Source organism: Mus pahari, chromosome 7, assembly GCF_900095145.1.
Source record: "Mus pahari chromosome 7, PAHARI_EIJ_v1.1, whole genome shotgun sequence".
Lineage (NCBI taxonomy): Eukaryota > Metazoa > Chordata > Mammalia > Rodentia > Muridae > Mus > Mus pahari.
In genome coordinates, this window is record NC_034596.1 from 78,209,118 (window position 1) to 78,234,437 (window position 25,320).

General features: G+C 46.8%; 1 protein-coding gene and 1 long non-coding RNA gene across 10 annotated transcripts in view; one reads left to right on the top strand and one right to left on the bottom strand.

The window, feature by feature from the left end:
* Rgs6 (regulator of G protein signaling 6) overlaps positions 1-25,320 on the top strand; it is a 519,809-nt gene that overhangs the window by 453,296 nt on the left and 41,193 nt on the right. For all 9 annotated transcript variants that reach the window (XM_029540901.1, XM_029540898.1, XM_029540903.1 and 6 more), the window contains 2 exons: positions 10,939-11,064; positions 19,962-20,148. In XM_029540901.1, the coding sequence (XP_029396761.1) occupies positions 10,939-11,064; positions 19,962-20,148 (313 nt within the window). The remainder of the gene's footprint in view (positions 1-10,938; positions 11,065-19,961; positions 20,149-25,320) is intronic.
* The window catches only part of LOC110324151, a 2,956-nt gene continuing 490 nt past the window's right edge, over positions 22,855-25,320 (bottom strand). Inside the window, exons 2-3 of the long non-coding RNA XR_002380670.1 lie at positions 24,543-25,143; positions 22,855-23,129 (exon numbers count right to left, since the gene is read on the bottom strand). This is a non-coding gene — a long non-coding RNA (uncharacterized LOC110324151). The remainder of the gene's footprint in view (positions 23,130-24,542; positions 25,144-25,320) is intronic.

The following is a 25,320-nucleotide window of genomic DNA, read 5'->3' on the forward strand; positions in this document are numbered from 1 at the left end:
GAACTCACTTGGTAGACCAGGCTGGCCTCGAACTCAGAAATCCGCCTGCCTCTGCCTCCCGAGTGCTGGGATTAAAGGCCTGCGCCACCAGGCCCAGCTAGTGTGTGATGTATTTTAAACCAATGTTCGGAACTTACATTTCTATCAACATTTAGAGAACAAATAGTGTGCAAATGGACATCTACTTTTAAAACCCTGTTTCTGGTGTGACCCGGTGGGGCATCCATTACTGTTGCTGGGGTGGGACCATGACAAAGTCATTTATAGAAGGGAGACACCTTTTGGGGGCTTCTGGTTCCATAGGGTTAACAGTCCATCACCATCATGGAAAAGTGGCAGGCACGGGCAGTGCGTGTGGTGGCTGGAGCAGCAAGCTGAGAGTTCATATCCTGGACCCCAAGCGGGAAGAAGAGAGCGAAAACTGGGTAGAGCAAGCTGTAAGCTCTCAAAGCCTGCCTCCAGTGGCACACCTCCTCCAACAAGGCCCAAGTTTCCCTGAAGGACAGCACTGGCTGGGGACCAAGTGCCGAGTGCCTGAAACTATAGGGACATGTCTTATTTAAACCGCTGCATGGGTGTTTGTATCGTCTCTTCTATTCTGACCCAAGAATTTAAAACTTTCATTGACTCAGGGCATCTTCCTCCTTATGTCCCTAGATGCTTCTATTTGCTGCTTCTGTGTTCCTTCTCTCTCTGCATGTCTGTGTCTGTCTCTCTCTCTCCTTTCTCTGTCTTTCATCCTTTGGTAGGAACTCTGGGCCTCTGGGGTAGAGCTCTGAAATCTCTCGAGAGCTGCCCTGCACTGCTCACATGTGTTGTGGGTTTTGCTGGTGTTTGTTTTCTCTTTATGTTCTTACCACTCTGGCATCAATGGTGGCACTATGCTCCGGTCTCATTGCTTTCTACCATCCCCTGTCCCCCACCCCCCATTCCCTTCCCCCTTCTCCCCTTAGCAACCTGCTTCCATCATGTGGAGCCCGCTACATATGTACTTCAGCTCCCTCTGTATGCTCCCGTCTGAGGCCTGCCCACTGCCCGGCTGACACGTGTCTCCTCAGAGCATCAAGCTTTTCAGCTCTTTTCTCCACAGCTCTGCCACGGCCACAGACTGTCCTCTACCAGTGTTGTTACAAGTCTCACTCGTTGGTGTCAAACCTCCCTGAAATGCCTGGCCCTTACCATCCTCTGGAAGAACTCATCTTTGTCTCTACACATAACTGGGATTAAAAACAATAAACAGACAAGGTCCGTGTCACTGAGTTTCGGAGCCCTTCCTATTTGGTCTTTCTGAGCCATTTGCCCCTCCTGGCTGGCTTTCCTTCTCACCCAAGCCTTCCCAAGCATGGTGGCCACCCAGTGTAATGACATGGGTGAACCACACCTCCAGCTGTTACGACACATCCCTCTAGATCACCTCTAAAGAGGACCCGTGACTTGCTTTAGAGTCTTGTCTTCTGACTGGCACACACAAGCACTTGACAGTTTAGGTTGGGTAGAGGGTAGGTGAACAGGTTATTCCTTCCTTGGTCAAGAATTTAGGGAGAGAAGGAAGAATGCAGCTAATTCACTGTGATAAAATGAATGTTCTCACGTGTCTCGCTAGATAAAGACATACATGATCATTTGGGGGAAAGAGTGGCCACCTTGCCATGCGATTTATCTCAAGCTATTCAACTTGATTAATTTTAAGCTATTCAGCTCGATTAATCTCAAGCTATTCAGCATTCTATCCTCCATATGATGCTACCTGCCCTACAGTAGTTGATCCAGTTCTGATGTTATTGTTCAAGCTTCTACCCTAAACTAACGCCTAACCCAAGAAACGATACAGCCACGGAGTCTTATCTAGCCAATCAAGTGGAGCTCTACCTCTCCTGCAGAGCACCTCTACCCACTCAGCCTTGCGGAGGAAATGCAGAGTGTGAGATCAGTTCTGCCATCACACCTCAGCCCAGTGATGGTCTCTACAGTAAAATCCAAAGACGACGACGACGAAAACAACCAACAGTCATCGCTTCCTCGAATTCATCTTACTTCAGCTCCTATTCAGACCTACTTTGCACTGTGTTCTGAGTAAGAAATCCTCTGGCTAGAAATCTAACAAAGCCAACAGAAGCTGCTGCCTTCGCACCTGGCACCAGAATTCCTCCTTGCTCCGCAAAGGGCACTCAGCCACTGGAGGCAGAGAGCAGGTCCTGAAGGCAAGGCTTTGGCAGACTCAACTAACAAAGGAGAGGTTAGGCTGTTCCCAGGGAGAAGGTGAGATGAGTGTGCGTCCAGCTCCTGAGAGAGGAAAACAAAGGGCAGGGCAGGGGGGTGCGTGAGGGGAAGGAGAAGAGCCAGGGCAAGATTAGAAACCAAGGAAACTCCAGGAGCCAGGGACAAGGGACTCTTCAAAGGCAGGAGTCCCAGGATGTTAGCTGCCAGGAGAAATAATAGGTGCCTCCCCTCAAGGCCTCGTGTATCCCGCACGAGCATCTGCCCAGACCTCAGGGGGAACGTGGCTCACAGTGTATGGCAGAGGAGAAGCCATGCGTGAGCAAGCAGGATACTATGGGAGTGTCCTTCTGCTCATCTGCGAGGGGCTCCTGTCTTCTTCCGTGCTACGGAGACATCTGTGCTGATTTGGTTTGAGCTCCAGGTCTGAGGAAAGCCTGCACTCTACAAAACTGAGGGACACATTGTGCCTGCTGCAGGGTCGCTGCCCAGTGAGGGGACAGCCACTGAATAAAGGGCAAACAGTGTAAGGTATAATAGAAATAACAGGGATGGTCCCTGGGTTCCTTCTAAGCCTCAGATAGGATCGCATTAGATCCACAATGCTTAAGAATAAGAAAGTATGTAACTATCAGGTCAGGGAGAGGGAGGAGGGGTAATAAAAGGCTTCCATTTTAAAGCATAGCGAACTCAGTCTGATGGAGATTCTGAGAAATCAGCTTCCGTTGAAGAAAATAACAATAGTCAGGACTTAGCACGAAGGTACAGTCAGCTAAAAGTCACCAGACCACAGCTGGAAAGAACTGGCTGATGGAAACATTACCAGAAGAGTGTCTTATGGATGCCATGGGGAAGTTATTCTGGTAGTAACATTAATCCAACATTGGGACCTCAGGAGCTGGTGTGGCTCACAGAATTGTGGTCAGCCATTCCCTCCTTGCATAGGGTAGGTTTGAGGCTCCCTGTCTGTTGAGGAGCAAACATGTGAGCAACAGTCATATAGAACCTGGCTCCTTCTCCTTGGCTGAAGGAATCCACTCCTCGCCAAGATGACCTGCTGAAGGGCAGAGGCAATGTTTGACTTGTGTGTGTGTGTGTGTGTGTGTGTGTGTGTGTGTGTGTGTGGTGTGACTATTAAGCTCCTTTTAAAATGAGATTTATTAACTATTTTATGCATATGAGTGTTTTGCTTGTGTATGCCACATGCCTGCCTAGTTCCCATGGAGACCAGAAGAGGGCACCAGATACCTTGGAACTGGAGTTATAGGTTGCTCCAGATCATTGTGAGCCACCAAACTGATGCTGGAAACTGAACCCTGGTCCCCTACAAAAGCAACAAATGTTCTTAACCACTGAGCCATCGCCCTAGGTCCCTCAAGTTCCTTTCTTAAAGCAGTCAGTTCCTAAGCATGGCCCCACTAATGCCCCTACCCTCATGCAAGTGTTGATCTTTATGTCAAAAGAAGACATTTATTTTCATACACACTGGCCTTGATGCATTATTTGACCAACATTCTGTGGCAAAGTGACACCCTGAGAGGCAGCCATTCAGAATCTCGGTCATTTCTAAACATACGGGCTTAAGTCTTTGAAATGGTCTGCCATGCAGGGAGAAGTTTAAGTCACTGGGAAAGCCACGTGGGGTCACTCTAGTCAATAACCTCAGATGCGCTCTGGACAAACAGCTAGTGTCAGCTGCCACGGGAGCAGTTTGGACACAGGCCCAGCCCAGCCCTCAGATGACCTTTTAAACCACCTTGCAGCTACAGCTCTGAGTGACCACAAATGAGAGGACACGGTGAAGCCCAGAAGAACTGAAAGGGAACCACACCCCACTGGAATATCCAAGACCTCGCAGCTGTTCTTGGGGTGGTAAACCCCAAATAAAGAAATCAAGATAGTTTCTTCACAGCGTGGCCCTAGCATTGGGGCCATGAGATATGATTTCCCGAGAGGACTGACCCTTGTTTCACAGGGTTTTTTTTCTGACATCTTATCTTAATCCCTTCAAGCTGTCAAGCAAAGAAAAATGCAATAGACTGTGTGTGACTTGCAAACGAAAGAAATGTGGTTCTCTTTGTTCTGGGAACAGAGAGTGTTAAGCTCAAGGCAGTGGTATGTTGGGTGTCTAAGGAGGGCACGGCTCGGCTCGGCTCGGCCTGAACGAGGTGACACGTCACTATTATCTCATCACTTAGGAGGCGGAGGCAGAAGGATCACATGTTTGTCTTGGCTACAGAGTGAATTTGTATCTTCCCTCTGTGCCCTTTTATGGCAGCAAGGTGAGAGCTCTGGAGCCTATTGATATGTCTATTGATAAAGACATTAACTTCATTCCTCACGGTTCAGTGACTTCCAAAGGCCCCAGCCCTTTATACCATCATGTTGCGGGGAGGGGGGAGGTGTCCAAGTGTCAACAGATGAGTTTTGGAGGGACAAAAATTTTAATCTGTACCATTTTACACATGCTCTCCTGGTTTATAAACTCCCGTATGCTGCCCAGATATCACTAGCAGCCTGTCTAACATCAGCCTTGAAGTATCTGAATATCATCTAAATAAGGTAAGGGGGAGTCAAGATCCAAGTCATCCCCAGCTGAAGTCCCTTCCAGCTGTGGAACCAACAAGTTACGTTATTTCCAAGCGGTGATGGGAGGCATAAGATAGATATGTTCATTCCAATTAGAGAAGAAACAGGCCACAGGTCCCAAGTGAGTCTCAATACAACAGGGCAAAGTTAAGGCTTCATCTGAGAGTAATTCTCTCTGTCTTGATCCTGTACCTGTCAGACCAGGCTGAGGTGATTAAGCTTGCTGAGGCAGGGAGCCCACCTCCATGACTCTAAAGACGAGATGTGTGCCCGTGGCTTTTCTGGACTGATACTCTGTTTGCCACACCCATCTGGGTGGCAGCATCATATCCACAGTTCAGTCATTGTCCTCTCTCTGCCAGGGCCTGGCAGCTCCCCCAGGCTAGACCACTGCCCTGCAACTCTGTCCTGGAGGTTTGTCCGCATAGCCCCACTGGTCACAGCCCACCCTGAAGCTTTCTGTCAGCGCCTCCGCCCTGGAAGAGCCAGGCATGGGCATCCTGCACTGTTTGAACTGGGAAGATGCCTGCACCAACTCCCACCCCAGCTCCTCGTGGGTGTAGCAGTCTGAGCCTATAATGGGGGTCACAGGCCTAGCGGCCACCGAAGCATCTTCATGTCACTTTCCTATTGTCCTGAAAACTAGCTCCTGGCTTTTGTCTGGATGGCTGAGCCCTACTCTATCTTTCTACCAGTCATTTGGCCACACCATTCGTGGTCTCCTTTTTGTCATTTGGTTTGCTTCTTTGTCACAACATGAATGCACTAGGAACTTTCTCAGTCCTTATTTAGAGTCTAGTTCCTTTTTGACTAGCAAGTCCGTCTTTAGTCGATTCTTCTCTCTTTGTGTACTCCTAAAGGCAGTTAGGAAGAATCAAGCTGTGCCTGCAATACAGGCTTAGAAAACTTCCTTGGCTAAATATGTGTAGTATCTAAATAGTAGCTATTTAGCAACTAACAGTACTAATTATTACTTTTAAATATACTATATAATAATTTAATAATAATATATAATACAAATATTACTATGTAATATATTATAATATTTAAATATATCTAAATACAAAAATAATCTTAATAGTAACTAAACAGTATCATTGTTGTCAAGTTCTGCCTTCCACAAAACTCTGGCACACAAACAGAATTCAGCCAGTCTCTGCCACTTTGTAACAAGAACCATTCTTCCTTCAACTCCCTTTTGTTCATTTGAGACTTGTCATCATGGCCTCTACATTCACTCACATTCTGAAACAAATTACTTAAGCATTATTTAAGAAGATTAGGAGTTCCTCTTCAGCCTTTCTACTTGGTTTTTGAGTGTGTGTGCATGCACACACATTCAGAATCATCTTTATGGGTCCATTCTCAACAAATGTTTCAAATTTCCTGCTGCCTGTCTTTGCCACCCTTTGCCATTTTTAAGTATTTGTGCTATGGGTGGCCTCCCCTCTCAGTACCAATTTTTGTCTCCTGTCCATTAGAGTGGCTTATGAATACCATACGTTTCCTTCTCATGGTTCAAGAGGTTGGGAGTGTCTCAGAGCAAAGCACCTGCAGGTTCACTGTATGATTGAGGACCCTCTCACTGGTTCATTGATAGCCAGCTTCTTGGTGTCTCCTTCTATGGTGAAAGGGTGAAACGGCTCTCTGGGTCTCTTATAGGAACACTGATTCCACATGTGAGTGAATCAGCTCAAAGACCCCACCCCAGATATGTCACATTGGTAGGTAGAATTTCAACTCAAGAGTTTGAGGAAGGAGGCGAACACAACTCGAGTCTTTTGGAGATAGCTTACATCTTTCCTCAAGCCTTAGTTTAGACATTAGATGAGAGGCATGGAGTAGAAAGCAAAGTTGTGTTGGGAATGAAAAGGAATGGAGATTGGAGACAGACACCCTGGAGTCCAGGTCTGCATGGTTACTTGTATCTCTTCATCTTTCCGATGTGGAGCATTGATTTACCCTCCAGCTTATACTGGAGTTCAACTAGACACTGGGAGTGAAGTAAGGAAAGCTCTTCGCCATTCCCTCATACCCCGTAGGTGCTGCAAGGAGGAACACATTCCTAGGTAGCTGTGTGGCCTGGTTCATAAAGCAAGCTAGAGCCATTTGGGAAGAGAGAAATCTTATTTTTTTTTTTTTGTTATTTTATTTTATTTTATTTTGGTTTTTCTTTTTTTCCCATTTTTTATTATTTTCTTTATTTACATTTCAAATGCTATCCCGAAAGTTCCCTATACCCTCCCCCCCACCCCTGCTCCCCTATCCACCCACTCCCACTTCTTGCCCCTGGCATTCCCCTCTATGGGGCATATAAAGTTTGTAATACCAAGGGGCCTCTCTTCCCAATGATGGCCGATTAGGCCATCTTCGGCTACATATGCAGCTAGAGACATGAGCTCAGGGGGTACTGGTTAGTTCATATTGTTGTTCCACTTATAGGGTTGCAGCCCCCTTCAGCTCCTTGGGTACTTTCTCTAGCTCCTCCATTGGGGGCCCTGTGTTCCATCCAATAGCTGACTGTGAGCATCCACTTCTGTGTTTGCCAGGCANTGGCATAGCCTCACAAGAGGCCACTATATCAGGGTCCCTTCAGCAGAATCTTTCTGTCATGTGCAATAGTATCTGGGTTTGGTGGCTGATGATGGGATGAATCCCCAGGTGGGGTAGTCTCTGGATAGTCCATCCTTTCATCTTAGCTCTAAACTTTGTCTCTGTACCTGTATCCTTTCATGGTTATTTTGTTCCCTATTCTAAGGAGGAATGAAGTATCCACACAATGGTCTTCCTTCTTGGTTTTCTTGTGTTTTGCAAAATGTATCTTGGGTATTCTAAGTTTCTGGACTAATATCCACTTATCAGTGAGTGCATATCTAGTGACTTCTTTTGTGATTGGGTTACCTCACTAAGGATGATATCCTCCAGATACATCCATTTGCCCAAGAATTTCATAAATTCATTGTTTTCAATAGCTGAGTAGTACTCCATTGTGTAAATGTACCACATTTTCTGTATCCATTCCTCTATTGAGGGACATCTGGGAAATCTTAATAGAGAAAATGCCGCCACTGGCAAACATATGAGATCACATGATCTAGACAATCCCTCGTTGCAACTCCATTTCCAGGTGAATCTAGATTGTGTCAAGTTGAAATTAAAACCATCACACCTGGGGCAGGACATTAAGAGATTTCATTACTAAAATTATTGTATAAGTGGTAACAATGTGTTCAGACCTGCTCTTGAACCTTAAAACAGGTGATATTGGTAATATCCAAGAGATGAAGGAAAGAGGTAAGGGGGGGGGGGTTGTATGCAGAGCAGAATCCCAACTGGGGCAGGAGGGTAAATACGCAGGATAAGTTACAGAAATGGATTAGGAATGGCAGGTAACTGAAAAGACTCGGGAAACTGGATTGGACAGTATCATCTTAAGATCTTTGTTCTTCCTAGAACCCAAAGACTCTGTTATTATATGGAAAGAGAGTGAGAGGTACCATTAATTCAATTGCAATCATACTGGAGTAGGGTGGCCCCTTTGTCTATAAAACTGGTGTTTTTGAAAGAAATCAAGCAGATGCAGACACACACTTGAAGAGGAAATGCTGTGTAGACTTGGAAACACAGGAAAGAAGCCATGCGACCATACAGATAGAGGTTCGGCAGGATGTCTGCAAGCCAAGGATTGAAGCAGCAGAAGTTGAGGGAGAGACATGGAAAGACTTCCCTCTAAAGCCCTCAGAGAAATCACGGTTCTGCTAACACTCTGCGTTTAGATTGTCAGCGTGTGGACTGTGAGGCCCAAAACTTCTGCTGTTTAAAGCTACCCATTCATTGTGTTAAGGCTTTATGGTGGCTACCACAGACTACCTCAGGGTATATTGTCTCTCCAGATCCTCTCATTTCTGCTAAAGGGTGACCCTGTGCCATCGGGGGCATCTCTGACTTCTATGCCTGTTCCATCTCTGCTTCTATAGCTACGGGCACATTCCAAGATTTCTCACCCACCCTCAGATGTCCCCCTTTTCCAAGCTTGCCACCACCAAGGAATCTGGTGGGGTGAACACCAGCTCGCAGCCTGTCATCAGAAAATGGTGGCAGTGGTGCCAACTGCAGCCATGAGACAGATGTTAAAAAGACTGAGTCACTCTCCACACCAAGTCTCTGGGGTAGAGCTGCCACCCGCTCATCTGCAGAACCTTCCATCATTGTCTGGTAAAGAGCAGATGATGTCTCGGTCCCAGGTCAGACTATGATGCTGGGGAAGGAAAATTCCTGCTACTCTCAGGACTTAAATTTGCTGATGGCTTCAACTTTGGGCACTGTCTCCACAAACAGTACTTTGAATCCCTTGGGAAGTTGCCAAATTTGATTAGTTTTGTGGCTTGTTTCTGAGAGAATCCAGGGTCGATTGTCATATGTCTTACTACAAAAATCCCAACCTGATTACTTTGTAAGAGGTTATTTGTAGAAGGATTTCCCATTGCCTGCACTAATAGGGTTAGCATTCTACCGTGACCCTATTGAGCTATGCCTGGAAATACAAACCATATTGGGAAAGCCTCCTTCATCCCCATGTATACAACCTATTGATCACTGCCCTAGAAACAGAAGACATTGCTGCCAATCACACAAGTCAGTGCCCGGGGAGCTGGGTCCTAGTGGTTTGCATCTAGACCACATATCTAGTACCATAGCCACTAGCCACAGATGACCACTTAAGTTTAAACTTTCATTACTTGCATTTTAAATTTCACTTCAGGTCATCAGAGCACCTTGCTGGCATGTGGAGACGGTGACTCCAAGCCTGCCAAGCATGAATATAAAATGGCTCCACCAGTCCAGGGAGTTCTCCTGTTCAACCTCCTTTAGAATTTGCTGCTTTTAAAGCACATCAATGCACCTGTTCTCTTCTGAGAGAAATATAGATAGTATGTCGACTCTATATTACGGAAAACCCCAGGATCTTATATACTGACTGTTAGGGGTTGTGCCTATCTGTCTCTAAAAGGAAAAATTCTGTCTCCACTAGTGGTTCCTAAGTGTTGCTGTGACTAAGTCTCTGGGGACCCTTGTGAAACTAGAGCTTCAGGTTCAGCAACTCTGGCTGTGACCTGTGATCAGGCTTGGTCTACAGACCACATCTTGAGGAGAGGAGGGGAGGGGAGGGGAGGTTCTGGCACATAACTTGTGAAGAGGCAGCCTTTGTTTCAAGAAGGGTCAGCCAATAGACTCCATGTGGGAAGAGAGGATCTGAAGGAGTAGAGCACCAGGATAATATGACCCCGCCTTCTCCCTTGTGAATATGAGATTGCAGAACAGGGATGAGCTCAAAGCTTAAGGCTGTGCTTAGAGCCACATGATTGGATTCTTGATCCCATCGCTTCCTAGCTGTGATTCCCATGGCAACTGATCCCTAGCTCTCAGTTACCCCACCTGGAAAATGGGAACAATCCTAGCATACTGCACAGAGTATCTGTAAGGACGTGGCCCATTAGCAGATAGGTGTAAGAGGATTCGAACAGTGTCTACCTGGTGCACTGCAAACACTGCACAGTGGCTAATGCGGTGAGCAAAAGCAGCCTGCTGTTTCTAAGTGAGTCTGGCTTATTCTGGTGAGTGCCATGCGTTTATAACCGGAGCATCACTTAACTCTTTTCAGAGGCTGGTCTCACCTTTCTATATTGAAGAAGAAAGATAAGGAGCCAGTGTCTTAGACAAAAGGTTGGATTCATGAGATATCCTGGGGAATAGAAAACAAGCCAAAAGGATAAGAGTGGAAAGTTGGATCTGTAACAGATGGGAGTGGCAGGATGAGGCCCTCTCAGTCCATCAGGGGTGGGGATAGCTTCCTGTCCACAGCAGTCGCTTGCTGGGTGCTTTGGTGACCCTCCCCAAACAAGGCATCTCTACCTGCACGTTTTCAGAAACTGTCACCACTGACATGTAAAAGCACACACGTGGAATTGGTGTGGGTTCTGTGCTCTCTGTCACTTACACCTGAGATGATTTTCCCCGATCTTCAGTGGCAAAACACACTTGAGTTGTCTGGGAGCATCGGACGGAAGCTTTGTTTTTGTTTGTTTGTTTTAAATACTGACCATCTTTCAAACCTTCTCCTCCAACCCAAAGCAAAGAGCCCAGCCAGCAGCGAGTGAAGCGTTGGGGCTTCTCTTTTGATGAGATACTGAAGGACCAGGTGGGGCGGGACCAGTTCCTCAGATTCCTGGAGTCAGAATTCAGTTCAGAAAATCTCAGGTAAGTAAACATTTGAATTGTATTCTCTCTCTCTCTCTCTCTCTCTCTCTCTCTCTCTCTCTGCATGTATGTGTGCACACACATGTAAATTTAGATAATCTGACTCTCCATCTCTCTCAATAAAACATCACGGGGTAGGAGGTCAAATTCAAGTACTGGCTTCTCTGGCTATGGTTGGAATGGAGGATTTTAATGGGATTAATAGTCAAATGGCTTTGATAACACCATTCATCAAGTAAAACTATGGAGGTGAGGGGTTTCAGAGTAGGAAGGCAGCTCAGAATACTCATTCCCCCAAATGTGCCAGCTCTAGAGATTGAGGGAGGGTCCTTGTATTATTAACAGCAACTGTCAAACAATTTATTGTTAAACAGAAAGGGACTCAATGGGGCTGGAGAGATGGCTCAGTGGTTAAGAGCACTGACTACTCTTCCGAAGGTCCTGAGTTCAAATCCCAGCAACCACATGGTGGCTCACAACCATCCATAATGAGATCTGATGCCCTCTTCCGGTGCATCTGAAGACAGCTTCAGTGTACTTAAATATAATAATAAATAAATCTTTAAAAAAAAAAGAAAGAAAGAAAGGAACTCAATGGACTCAATTTAGAACTCTAGTAAGCCAAGTCAGTGTTGTGTAACTAGAGATCTGACTCTACACGCTAATGAAAGTACACACTTCATTCTAGAGAAGAATTCTGTCACTTCCATGTGATTTCTGGATCAGAGGATGCCACAATACCTGATTGTTTCTGTAGGCCCATAACTTAGAAGGCAAATAGGCAAATAATGACTATTTGATAGGAGAAGAAAGAAAACATCTGGGAAATGAGATCTGCTGTGAACTAAAGAGAAGGCTAAGGGGTGAGCAAAGAAGTTCTTGCTCACAGTCAAGGAGGAACTGTGGGCTTACTGAGACCCCCAAACCCCGCATCAGATAACCAGGGGATACAGAGTGTGGTTAGGTATCTCACTAGGTGAGACCCCTCCGTGATTGTCTTAGTCACGGTCCTCAAAAACTGTCAGGATGAATATATCCAATAAAGGAGGATCGTTAGACTCACTTACAGGATGTGGTCCAGTTAGTCCACCAATGGCCCTCACAGCCCTCATTCAGTCCATGAGACTGGACGCCTCAACAGTCCCAGTTTGGCACTGAAGACCTGGAGGTTTCTGGGGAGCTGCTGATCTTCAGCCTAAGGAAATTGATTGTAATATTGGTGAAGAAATACCACAGCAACTGAACACACCAATCCAAGTCAACAAGCAAGGGCAATCATGCCAACAGCAACATTTCCTTCATCCTCTTCTTTGGACTGCCACTAGAAGGTGCCACCCACATTTAGAGTGTGTCTTCCCCCACTTCAAATAGTCTGAGAAAGAAAATTCCTCCTAGGAGGGCCTAGTGGCTTTGTTATGATTCCAGGTACAATCTGGTTGACAGTCAAGATTGGCCATCACAGTGGTTCTTAACCAAGAGCTGCCGTCTCCACAGCTGAGAGCTACTACCAGCACCACAAAAGCCCACCCCCTGTTTGCATCAGGTTTTCTTTTACATACTAAGCTGATTTCCATGTTCAAGTGAAAATTTATAAAATAGACTTCCATTACTTTTTGAATTTTTAAAATAAAAAAAAATTCAAAGTTTGTAATGTTGGATAATGAACTATATTCTTTTATGTTAATGTGTAAAATCCATGTCATGCATCAGGTAATGTTTATGGCAAACCTAGGCTACAGCAACCCTAACCAGGTCTACTAGGGAGTACTAGACAGTCGAGATGTGCGAGCTCCCTCTGGAAACAATCTTGTAGGTCCACAAAGAAAATACACAAGAAACTGTTACGTTACTCATTAAATACAAGTAAGCCTCTAGAGCCATTTTGGAAGTAAAGGAAGGAGAAATGGATGTGATAGAAAGGAGACATAGCCGGAGCTTGACTTTGAAGAATTCACAAGACATCACAGGACCAAGTGAAAGCAGGGACTATATTCTAAGCCACAGCACTGAATTAGCCATGGGCGGGTATTGGACAGAATGTTTTTATCGCTGTGACCAATAATTGAAACAACTCAAGGGGAGAAATGCTCACTTTGGCCCCTGATTACAGAGGTTTCCATGGATGCTGGTGGAAAGAGTGAAACAGAGCTGACACATTGGTGGCCAAGGAGCAGAAAGAGAAAGAACACCTGCACCTAGGGCGTTCCCCTCTGCCTGCTTTCAGTATGTCCGTGCTCCCAGCCTATGGGGCCAGTGCTGCCCACATCCAGGCTCTCTTCTCCCTTAGTTTATCCTCTATGGAAATGTGTTTTACACACACACACACACACACACACACACACACACACACACACCCTGCAGATCTGTGCTTCACTGATACTCTAAACCCTTCCCAAGCCAATCAAGTAAAAGCCATACATCAAGATGAACTGTCTCCTGGTGCCATATGACTGTGCCTGGCCATGCAGTCCCGGAGTGATGTCGGTACTGATGGTGTGTCTTTCTGATCAGACCTGTGCTGGTTGTGAACCAGACAAGGTGATCTTACTTCAGGCGCTGGTACAATAGTTCTTTCAGCAGTCTCTTCAGAGCATTCTAACCACAGCTCGGGAGGTGGCTTTGGTTCCTGACCAGACCTTTGCGACAGAAGCCCTAATCATCTACACCAGGGTAACACCTAAAACATCACCTGGGGTCAAGTTCAAGTGCTAGCAGCTCTGGCTGTGGTTGGGGTGGAGTCTTTTAAGTGCAATTAGTCAAATGGCTTTGATAACGCCATTCATCTCTTAAAACTATGGGAATATGGGTTTCCAGAGTGAGGAGGCAGCTCAGAGTACTATCTTAATGGATTAAAGAACCCCAGCCTCCCTGGGCCATGCCAGAAACAAGCCGGACATTCCCATCTGGTCTCTCTGTGGGGCCAGCCAGTCCCAAACTCCATCTCCAGCTGGGTCCCCATAGATCCTTCTGTTCCATTTTGACTCCATGATGGAATGATTCAGAGTACGTCCCTTGCTGGTTTCTCAGCTCGAAAGTAGACTCAAGAGCCCTCTGACACTGGAAATCTCATAGACAGTAAGAAGAATGACCATAGAATCCTGTTCACCGTGAAGGCCCGGGGGGTGTCTACTTGCTTAGCTGTGCACTGCACAGTCTACGGGGCTTTGCTGTCAAGAGCTGCAGCGTAGCCAGGGCCAATTTTCCAATAAGACTTAAGTCTCAGGAGATATGCATGACACTGAAGTCCCAAATGCACTGACGAGTGTGTCCCTGGCAGGTGTTCCCTCCCTTCTGCTATTTCCATTTGTGCCTCTGCCAGCAGCTTTGCCTGGTGCCAGGAGGGCTACATTTAATCTTGGGTGAAAGAATGTGCGTGCACACGTGTGAACGCGCCAGCCCCCAGCATGCATGCATAAATCCAGACTTAAAGGGGGTCCTCTCTGATCCACGACAGGAAGGTAGATAAAGAAAATAGAACAGCAGAGGGAAAAAGCACAGCCTGGGAGCTTCACGTAATCCTCTCCGGAGGCCTTGGTTCTGTGGTGATGGTATTCAGCATAATTGGACACAGAGAGGAAAGTTGAGTTTAAGTCTCATGACTGGAAGACCCTTCCATCCCTTATCACAAAATAGCTGTTTTCTTTTTCCCCCTCTGTTCATTCCTTTAGCCACAGACCTTGCTAAACCCTTCCATGACCCAGGTTCCAAGGGCTCTGCCCCTGGAACACGGTAGTCATGCATGGCTGAGCAAGTGTACCTCTATCACGGTCTTTGTGCACAGTGGCCCCTGGGAGTTGGGGAACGTGTCCAGCTTGAGGCTCCTGTTTGCATGTTACATTGGTCCTGCTGGGATGTCCTCTCTCCCCAGGGCTGGTCGTGAGCCCAGGACGCTGGAATCAAAACAGAAGGAGAGAGAGAGAGAGAGAGAGAGAGAGAGAGAGAGAGAGAGAGAGAGAAAGCTGGGTACATTGCAAACTGCTTTCCTGTTTCTGTCTTCTGGTGCTCTTCAAATCTCTCTAGAACAAGAGACATTTCATTCAGTCTTACCAGGCACAGCACACGGAGTGTCAGCGAAGTAGCCAATTGGTGAAATTTACCCCAGGACTTCAGAATAATGAAAAGAGGGCCTCAAAGCGCCACCTAGACCATTCAAGGAAAGTGGTCCGTGATGACATAGTATCACGGGAAGGCCCCTTCTTCACCACGTACATAGTGTATGGACATGATCATATAGATGCCTGAATGAGTGTATGTGTGTGCACATGGATGCACATGCAAAAGTCTGCAGAAAGCAGAAGTACAGATCAGATGTCATTCTTTACCACTCCCCTGCCTTATTTTTTGAGACATGATCTCTCACCGAACCTGCAGTTCATTGATTTGCTAGCCTGGCTGGCCAGCAAGCCCCAGGGGTCCTCCCTGAATGACATGTGTACACCTGGCCTTTCATGGGTGCTGGGGATCCAAACTCAGGTCCTCACACTTATACAGAAAGCAGCTTACTCATTGTCCCCAGCCCCCCCCCATCATTTTCTTCAGGGTGGGTCCGTGAGATGACTGAGGATTGACATCTCCAGGGATAGAAGGGGGCAGGTCCAGCCACACACTTTGCTATGACTGTCTACACCAGAGGCCGCTCATCTCTTGTTCTAAGCATCCAAGCCAAGTCCGGAGCTGAGCTGCCCTAGAACTGTGGCCACTCCTGGGCCAGCAGGTTGGGAGCCTCACAGTCCTGCAGCATGCCCCCCTACAGCGCTGACTTTATCCTTTCCCCTGTTTTGTGAAATTCCCCCCAAATGATGATAGTGCCATTTGCCCCTGCTCCTGCTCCATCTTCCCTGTACAAACCTTTGTCCTGCCTGGCCTGACACCCTCTGCTGTACAGCAGGGCGCGAGTTAAAAATCAAAACCTGCAACAAAGAGCGTCCCCCTACATTTTTTATGAGCTGTAACATCTCCTGAGAGGACAGAGTTGTTCTTCTAACCTGCAGATTGATGACCCTACTTCCATACGGTGTCAGCTGAGGGAAGAAGCAATTAAAAGCAAGCACAGGGGGATGCCAGGTTTTGCCTCAAGAGCTCCATCTCTAGCCTTAGCTTCAGCAGTTGCCCCAAGCCCTAGGAAGACCCCAGAAGTTTCATTATGGCCAGTGGGGATCCCACAGTAACCAAACAGATGACAAGTCAGAAGAGAGTGAATCCTGAAAGGCTGTGGCTATCTTCAGCAGTGGCTCCTGTCCTGTGCCAACCTCATCTTGGGCACTGCTCATGCTAGCTGTTCATGCGGGCATCTGAGAATCAACCCCGCAGCCCAACCAGACAAAAAGCTCCGGGGTTTTTTTTGTCCATTGTTCTGAGTCACCCAGTGACCAGCAGAGGGCACAGAAACACTTCCTTTTGCCAAGGAGTTCACTTTTTCTCTGGGAACAAGCCCAGGGCTGTGTTGTGTAGCCTCTGAACATTCTAGTTCATGAAAAGGCAGGTAAGCTGGTAAGTGCGGAGATGTACGGACCTCCTGATGGAACGGTAAATGATCGATGGTGCATGGCTTCTCGTGCACTAGCCAGTCTGGAAGAGAAAACCCCCATTCTTGTCAACATCTAGGGAGAAAGGGAGCAAGTAAGGCAGTCTCGGACCATCCTCCAGTTCCATGGACCCCAGATGCTTCACCCTAGTGCGTTTGGAACAAGCTGCCCTCCCGCAAGACCAGTTTCCTCTCCTGCATTCATTTCTAAGCCACGAACACAGATGGAATGCCAGCACAGCACCACTTCTCCCGGCTCTGACAATTGGCAGTGGCTAGGGGAGAGGCAGGGCAGGTGGTCTCCGCACACCCTGGAGCCACCAAGCCCTGCCAGTCCCTAAGGCTCTCTGCTTCCAGCCGAGGGCTTAGTGCAGGATGGCTGCATTTGATGGAGCGGCTGGCATTTGACAACTATCCGCTTCCTCAACGGAGCGGTACCTGCAGGCTTTTGATAAGAGCGGCCATTTCTCTATCCTCAATGGGCCACCCATCCACAGAGGATACACAGAAGGCAGCTTTTGTGGCTCTTTGGCAGTGGGAGGGCAGGGAGGGGGTTGGCTTGAGCTCCCAGTTCAGCTCAGACTGGCCTGGCGGGGCAAGAAGAAGGCGAGGCGAGCACAAACCACAGCCTGTTCTGCATTTCAAATCATCACAAAGGTGCCTAGAAGCCAAGATGGTAAACACATAAGAGATGTCAGGATGCTGTTGTGACAACACTTCTGCTGTCACCTAGGAGAGACAAGGTAGGTCATCTCCAAGGCAGACAGAAGGCTGGGCTGAGTCCTATGTACACAGGAAGAGAAAGCTGTCCAGGGAATGTCACTCTTACACACTCTGGGCCCTCCCCCATCCTTTTCTCCCTCCTCCCCCACCCCCACTTCCCCTTCTCCCTCTCCTGTGACATGCCTGCTGTTTTTCCTTGTGTTTTTATAAACCAAAAATTCTCCACTTTAACTGATGAAAGAAATCTTTTGGTGATTTCAATATAAAAATATATTCGATTTGATCCTGAAATTTGCTTTGATATCCTCTCGGCTCCGTCTGTATACTCAGGGAAGGATGTGCCATACAGTGCCTCTCACTTCCTTCTGCAAAAAGCATCCTGAAGCCCCCAGAACCACAGGGGTCTACAGAGCCTAGAAGCTTCAGAGATTCTCAGGGCCTTCCCATGGGGCTCTCCATGGCTTCCCACACAGCAGACTAGACTAGCAAGGGACAGATGGTAGAAGGTGACCTCCCAGGTGACACTGAGGGAGGAAGCAAACAAAAAAAAAAATCACCCATGGACCAACTATTTGTGTGAGAAGTCACGGAAGCCCCACGGGTGCAGGGAGAAATATGGCCCAGAAGGCTGTCCTCAGCCAGAGACTTGGCCCAGAGGCCATCGCATGCTCCTTTATCAACCCAGTAGGTACCATAAAGCTCTGCGACTTCTCTCCCTGGAGGGCAGAAGGACATGAGATCCAAGTAGGGCTGGCAGGCGAAGCAGAGCATCTGAGAAAGCCGGCAGCTTTTACCACTGGGGGAAGAGTTGAAATCCTAAGATCTCAGGGTGGGAGGTGGTGACTGGCCTGCTGCTTGCTTGTCCCCAGGCTCCCACCCAGGTGCCTGAAAGCATTCCAGAGTTAAGTGCGGCTGGGAAATCATCCATGGTTCCTCTTCCTTCACCCACTTTGTACCCATTTCCCAGATGAACAGTACAATTCCAGACAGCAGCGGAGCCAGGCTGAGAACAGAACTGGCTTCCCTGTTTTCTTGATAGAGGGGTGTTCTTTTCTTCTTTGCCTTCTTGGCTCTTCAGGTTTGAGGGGGTGGGGTGGAGGGTTTCTTTAAAGAGATCATTCGATTCCTAAAAGGTAAACTGGGAAAGTTGGAAATATTCTGGAATCAAGCCCAAGGTCCCCACGTTCCTAGTGGAAATGGGGTTGCATTACTTAGGTCTGCCACTGGGTGACGCCTTTGGGCCACACAACCATGAGCTGCAGAAAAACATGCAACTCCTTTTTAAGAATAAAAATATTTAATACTACGAATAAGCAAGTACATCTTTTTGGGGGTGGAATTTGACGGCAGATTGAATGGCCTTTCTGCCTTATGGCTCATCTGAGTTCTCCCCCACACACACACACACTCATTGACAAGACTATGTCTGTGTTCTATTGCCTGTGGCTGTGCACTCCACACAGCAGTGGATCCTTCACTGTCTCACTGAGGACACTGGCCTGTCCCCTTGGCAGGGGAGGATGTGCCCTCCAGCCCTGGGTGCCACTGAGAGAATGCCTTGGGGGATTCTGCTGTGGCTCTCTTGACTAAAGCTCTCAGTGGAACAGCGTTCATATGGGGCTCTGTCCATAGCTGAGAGATTCTGGGGAGGCAACTGGAAGTGAGGGTGGATAGTTTTCTCTCATACTCCCTAAAGAATCTTTTGGTAGAGATGCCTCTTCAGCTTCATGTCTGATATATCCCCTCTAAACTGTTTATTGGGGACCTACTAGGTGCCCAGCACCATGTTGAGAACTGACATGAATACCTCCCCTCCCCCTCCCCCCCCTTTGTTGCTCTCTAACGTGAGTGGCTGGCTCATTCTAGAGAAAATGTCTTTTATAATTTCAGGGTTTTGCATGCTTTTGGGACATGTTCCTTTTAATTTTTTTTATTTATTTTATTCATGTATATGTGTAGATGCCTGCCTGTCTATATGCACATCACACGCCTACAGTACCTGTGGAGGCCAGAAGAGGGAATTGGATTCCCTAGAACTAGTCACAGGGGATTGTGTGCTGCCCAGTGTGGACGCTGGGAACAGAACCCAGGCTCTAGAAGAGCAGCAAGTGCTTTGAACTGCTGAGTAGACTCTATAATCTCCTTTTCCTTATTTTGGTGTCCCTAAGTGACCCAACCAGATTTGACAAAGGGACTCACATTGTGTAGAGACCTGCATGAAGAATAGTTGATTTTTCAACCAAGCAGAGTTTTTATTTCCGGAACACTTGGTAATCTCTGGAGATACTTGCCAGTTGCCATAGCTTAAAAGATACTGCTGATATCTAGTAGGCTGTGGGAAGGGGCGTGGGACTTGGTGCTTAGTGTTCTGTGAGACAGACCCTCTACACCAAAGAGGAATTCCCCAGCCTGAATGGCTATTGTGCTGGGGTTGAGAATTCTCTGCTCAGAGGGAAGAGGACATCTTGCCAGTCCCCGGAAGCTCACATCTTCTTATGTGTGCTTTTATTCTGTCCTCGGCAGTACACTCTGTACTTTCAGCAGTCCTGTGGAACTCGCATGTGGCGTCAAGGGGGGACACACACGGCATCAACTCTGGAACCATCTCTAGCGGAGTCTAAATAGAACTTTGTTTCTGCTTTCGCTCCAGGTTCTGGCTGGCCGTCCAAGATCTCAAGAAGCAACCTCTACAGGACGTGGCCAAGAGGGTGGAGGAAATCTGGCAAGAGTTTCTAGCTCCCGGAGCCCCAAGTGCCATCAACCTGGATTCTCACAGCTATGAGATAACCAGTCAGAATGTCAAAGATGGAGGGAGATACACGTTTGAAGATGCCCAGGTTTGCTCATTGACCCAAATTATTGTCATAGGGCATTCCTTAATCACCTTACAACTTGATCCTTTAATACAAGTCAGAGGTTTTATGAGTAGTTTATGATCAGCTTTCACTATAAGTCAGTCAGTAGAAACTATTCCAGATAAGGGTACAGTGAAATTCCAAGATCTTTTTTTGTTAGGTTGCATTACTACACAGATATAGAAAGTTATAGTTCTTCAAGTTAGGATGCTAAGTGGAACTGCACCCTGGTAAACCCACTGTGAGTTGAACTAGCTTGTTAAAATGTACTCACCACGCACATCAAAGCTTATAATTTTTCAGAACACTGTCAGGGATCTGCCCTTTCCCTCAGGAGCACAGGCTGACTGGGAGCTCCAGCTCACTCACTACCCCGTGTCTAGAAGGAGGATCAGACCAAGCAATACTAGTCGGGGAAAGATCCAGATCTAAAATCTATATTGAGTGTCCATTGCCTATGCACCGCTGTAACTTCAGCGTACTGAAAGTCAAACCGCTATGCATGGTGGGACCATTTGTATCTGTCTTGTCTTCTCTAGAGAAAAAAAAAAAGTGATTTACAGAATTTCACAAACTCTAAACCCCTCTACTAGATAGACTGAAAACAGTAATATGGCACCGTTAAAGTAGGAATTGTGAGCTGGCCGGGTCAAGAGTCAAGTCCACCCCTGTCCAGCTGGGATGCCCACAGTTTGCACTGCTTCCATGGTGACTGTCCCCAGGCAGTGTTTTCTAAGCGACTCTATATTCCACACCCTGAATAAAGGTGAGACACCACAAAGAGCAGATGAAAGCCCCTGTCTTCAGCAAGGCCCAGGTGAGAGACAGACGAATCGGTAGGCCATTTCAGCCGTGGGAAAAGACCCCAAAGGCGTGAGCTCTGGGGTTAAATGGAAACCACAGGAAGAATTCGACCCTGCAGGGCACTGTCAGGATTCTTACAGATGCTGTAGGCAGAGAGTTCAAGTGGCTGTCCCTGCCACTACCATCCTATCTATTTAGGATAGTCTACACAGCTATACCCATGCAAACAGTGACATGAGGCCATGACCAGTGTCCCTAGTCACTCATTCAAGATTTCAGGCTGAAAACAGTTTCTCACCCACCTCTTTTCTCCCCCATCTTGGAGTCCACTGAGTGCCCACATTGGGTAGATTTGACTCGGTCTCCCCCAATGACATCACGTGGCCCTCATGGTCTTGGTAGCTTTGGAGTAAAATCCTTAAATCACAAGGACTCTTTTTTCCCCTGCCATATCTTTGTGTATGCTCTTGAGGACAATACTGATGTGACTCCGTAGGTGGGGGATGTGGAGAAGCTCTTTGAGGAACCCCTGTGCATATGGCCTGAAACACAGAGGCCATCATGAAGTTATAAGGTTATGAAACCTCAGAAAGAGACACTGGCCAAGCCATGATGTGTCCAGTCTCTGTGACACCCCAAGCGTGTCACCAGGGAGGGTTTGCTCTAGCATTTCCTCATGGAAACTCTTGAACATAAATGAAGGGAAAGAACAAAAACACAAACCTTTATAAGCCGTCATCCAACCTCAAGGGCCATGAGTATATGACCAATCTCCTCTTTGCTGTGTCCCCATCTACACTTTTACCTGCTAACCTGTTAAGACAGTACCCTTTTTGTTTTAACATTGCCACAATACCATTATCACAATTTAATAAAATGTCCATAACTCCTTAATACCATCCGACAAGTGTATGTACTTTTAATGGTCTCATAAATAATTTTTAAAACACCTTTTAAAATCAGATTCCAAATTAGGGCTGCATAGTGCTATAGACCAACATGTGTGTTCTTAAATTATACTTTAATTCTCTTTCTCCCCTCCCCAACCCCTGTGCATATTTGATGAGGTCAGGCCTTCCCTCTCCCTTCCCTCCCTCCCCTCCTCCCTCCTCAGTGGATATTTGACAAAGCTGAATGTTTCATCCTCTGAAAGCTTCAGTCTGGATCTTTCTGGCGATGGCCCTGTGGTGCCACACAACATGTTCCTCTGTCGCCCACATTTCCTATCAATTGGGTGTTTGATTTTGACATTTAATTAGGTTTCACTTTGACTTGTAGACTTTATTGTGCTGTCCTGTCACAAGGCATGCAATGATGTGTGTGTGTGTTTGTGTGTGTGTGTGTGTCTGTCTGTCTGTCTGTCCTATCACAAGGCATGCAGTGATGTTTCTCTCTGTGTGTGTGTGTGTGTGTGTGTGTGTATCTGTCTGTCTGTCCTGTCACAAGGCATGCAGTGATGTCTATGTGTCTTTGTGTGTGTGTATCAGTCTCTCTCTCTTTCTCTCTTTCTCTATGTATGTGTATATGTCTGTGTCTATCTGTGTGTGTGTGTGTGTGTGTGTGTGATATCTTAGCCATTTTCGGTGTTTCTTGCTGAACTCCATTAGTTAATTGGGGTAGTGAAATCATAATGTCCTCATTTTAGCCTTCATTCCATGTAGATGAGCTGCAAGGCTTGCAACAGGAGGGATTCCTCTCAACTGCTGCTCCTTTACCTACTCTTGCAGTTCATGTAAGAAGGGCAGGAGAACATCTGATTCTCTTGTTGTTGCTGGTCTCCAGCACAGTGGGTGACCTGGTGTCACCCTCATTTGGCGGCTGATGGGAGTTTTTGTCTTGTTTTCAGTGTCTTTTAAACTCATGAGTTTTGAACACATTTAGTATGTTTTATGATCTATTTTACTGATTTTTTTTTTATTGACGCATGAGTTTTTACCATGTCTAGCCAGTTGATTCCTTCTGATGTAACCTCATTCATCTTTGCTGTCATCCAAACAACGAGGAAACTCCCAGCTTCTGTGGTCTGTTCTGGATCTGGAAAGAGCCATGTCACTAAGGACCCCTGATTCTTCTTAGTAGCAAATGCTTAGTGCTCGTGGTCCCTGGGTGGGTTGTTTGTTTGTTTGTTTGTTTGTTTCTCAGTATTTTTAGTGGACAGGCTAGGAAATACCTGGTAATATATAATAAGGATACATTTAGCTGAGCACATTTGTAAACCCAGCGATTGGGAGGCTGAAGCAGGGAGATGGTTGAGAGTTTGAGGCCATCCCACCTCCCCCGCCCCATCGTGTGTGTGTGTGTGTGTGTGTGTGTGTGTGTGTGTGTTAGCACTTTCAGTTTAGGTATAGAGTTTCAGACAGTTCTCTTCAGCCTCTTCTTTCTTACCTCCACTTCTCTTCCCTTTATGCTCAGAATCTGGCCCTCAAACCCCCACAGAGGAAGTGTGATCACTCATCTGCTTCATTCTATTTCTCCAGCATAGTCCGAGGGCCAGACTCAGACAATGTGGTCACTGCCTGCGATTGACCACTGTGTAGCTGTCCATGGTCTGGAAGTACCATGGTTTGCTTACCAAGTCCTGCCCTCCTAGATGCATGTGTTCTTCCTTATCCAAGGAATCCTTGATGAGAGAACTTGAAAAATATGTACGTGATGCCTTGGTAAGATACTGAATACCTGGCCTTCGTGAGTACAGGTTCTGTGTGATCTTTCAGGTACTTCTAAATGCATTACGCCCCAGACAAGCCTGTGAGGTAGACTAGACGGGAAGATGTATCTAGACCTAACTTGTATAAATTTAAATAAATCTCTCTTCCTAAGCCTGTTCCCATTCTTTGGGAATGTCATCTAATGTTCTGGCTAGTTTTATGTCAATTTGACACAAGCTAGACTCATTTAGGAAGAGGGAACCTCAAGTTGAGAAAATGCCCCTACCAGATAGACTTTTTTTATTTATTTATTTTTTTTATTGATGATTGACATGGAGGACCCAGTCCGAAGCCCATTGTGGGTGGGGTCGTCCCAGGCACATGAACCTGGGGTGTATGAAGAAGCAGGGTGAGCAAGCCATGGGAAGCAAGCCAGTAAGCTGCAGAACTCCACGCTGTGTGCTTCCTTTCCTGCCTCTAAGTTCTTGCCTTGAGTTCCTGCCCTGGCTTCTCTCCGTGATAGAGTGTGCCCTGAGAGATATAAGATGAAACTAACCATCTTCCTCCCCAGGTGACTTTGGTCACAGTGTTCTATCCCAGGAATTGAAACAATAACCAAGACACCAAAATTCCTTATGTCTTCCTTTCCTCTCCCGTAGAGTGGAGATATAGCAGAACTTCCACCTGGGGTGAAAAGTGACAGAATGAAAAGAGGCAGATGACCACAGTGACTGGCCCAGCAGAAAAAAAAAAGAAAACATTGACTATTTTATTTTTCTAATGGCATTACCGTGCTTTGTTCTTTTATGCTAAGTACATTTGACAAGTTTCACAGATTTGCATATGTTAACACACAGAGATAACCCCTCTTTCAGTATGCAGATGTTCCTTGGCTTGTGATGGGTTATACTCCAGCCAACTTACCTTAAGGTTGAAAATAGCATGAAGTCAAAAGATGCACTTAATACACTTCACCAACCTGGCGTCCAGGCTGGGTGCTGTGGAACACGGGCGAACATTTGGTTTTCCCTTCTTGGAATCCTGGGGCTGAGCTATGACTGTAGCTTGTGCCCCTGCTACCCAGCATTAGGAAAGATCACTCGTCATGGGGCCAGGCTCAGAGATGATCAAAGCTCAACCTGTAGTTTGTATGAGATCCGTGTAGCTTTCACACAACTTTGAAGCTGAAAAAAAAATGTAAATCAGATTATCCCTCAGAACTACGGTCACCCCTCAGGAGCCACCTATACCTTCCTTCCTCGGTGTGTTAGGTCTGCTCAGGCTGCAGGATGTGACACAATGTCAGACTGGGTGACAGAGGGAGTGTTTGGTCCTTTGGGTCCTGAAGCTGGGGACTCTGGGGATTAAGTGCCTGCAGACGAGTTTCCTGGTACTGACCCTCATCCTGGCTTCAGGACAGCCGCCATTTGGCTGTGTCCCAACCTTCAAGTAGAGAAAGCTCTTTGGTGTCTTCATTTTATGAGAACCCCGACGGCATCACAGGGCTCCACCCCCACGACCTCACCTGTATTAGTCAGAGTTCTCTAGAGTCACAGAACTTACGGATAGTCTCTATATAGTAAAGGAATTTATTGATGACTTACAGTCTGCAGTCCAATTCCCAACAATGGTTCAGTAGTAGCTGTGAATGGAAGTCCAAGGATCTAACAGTTGCTGAGTTCCACACGGCAAGAAGGCGAAA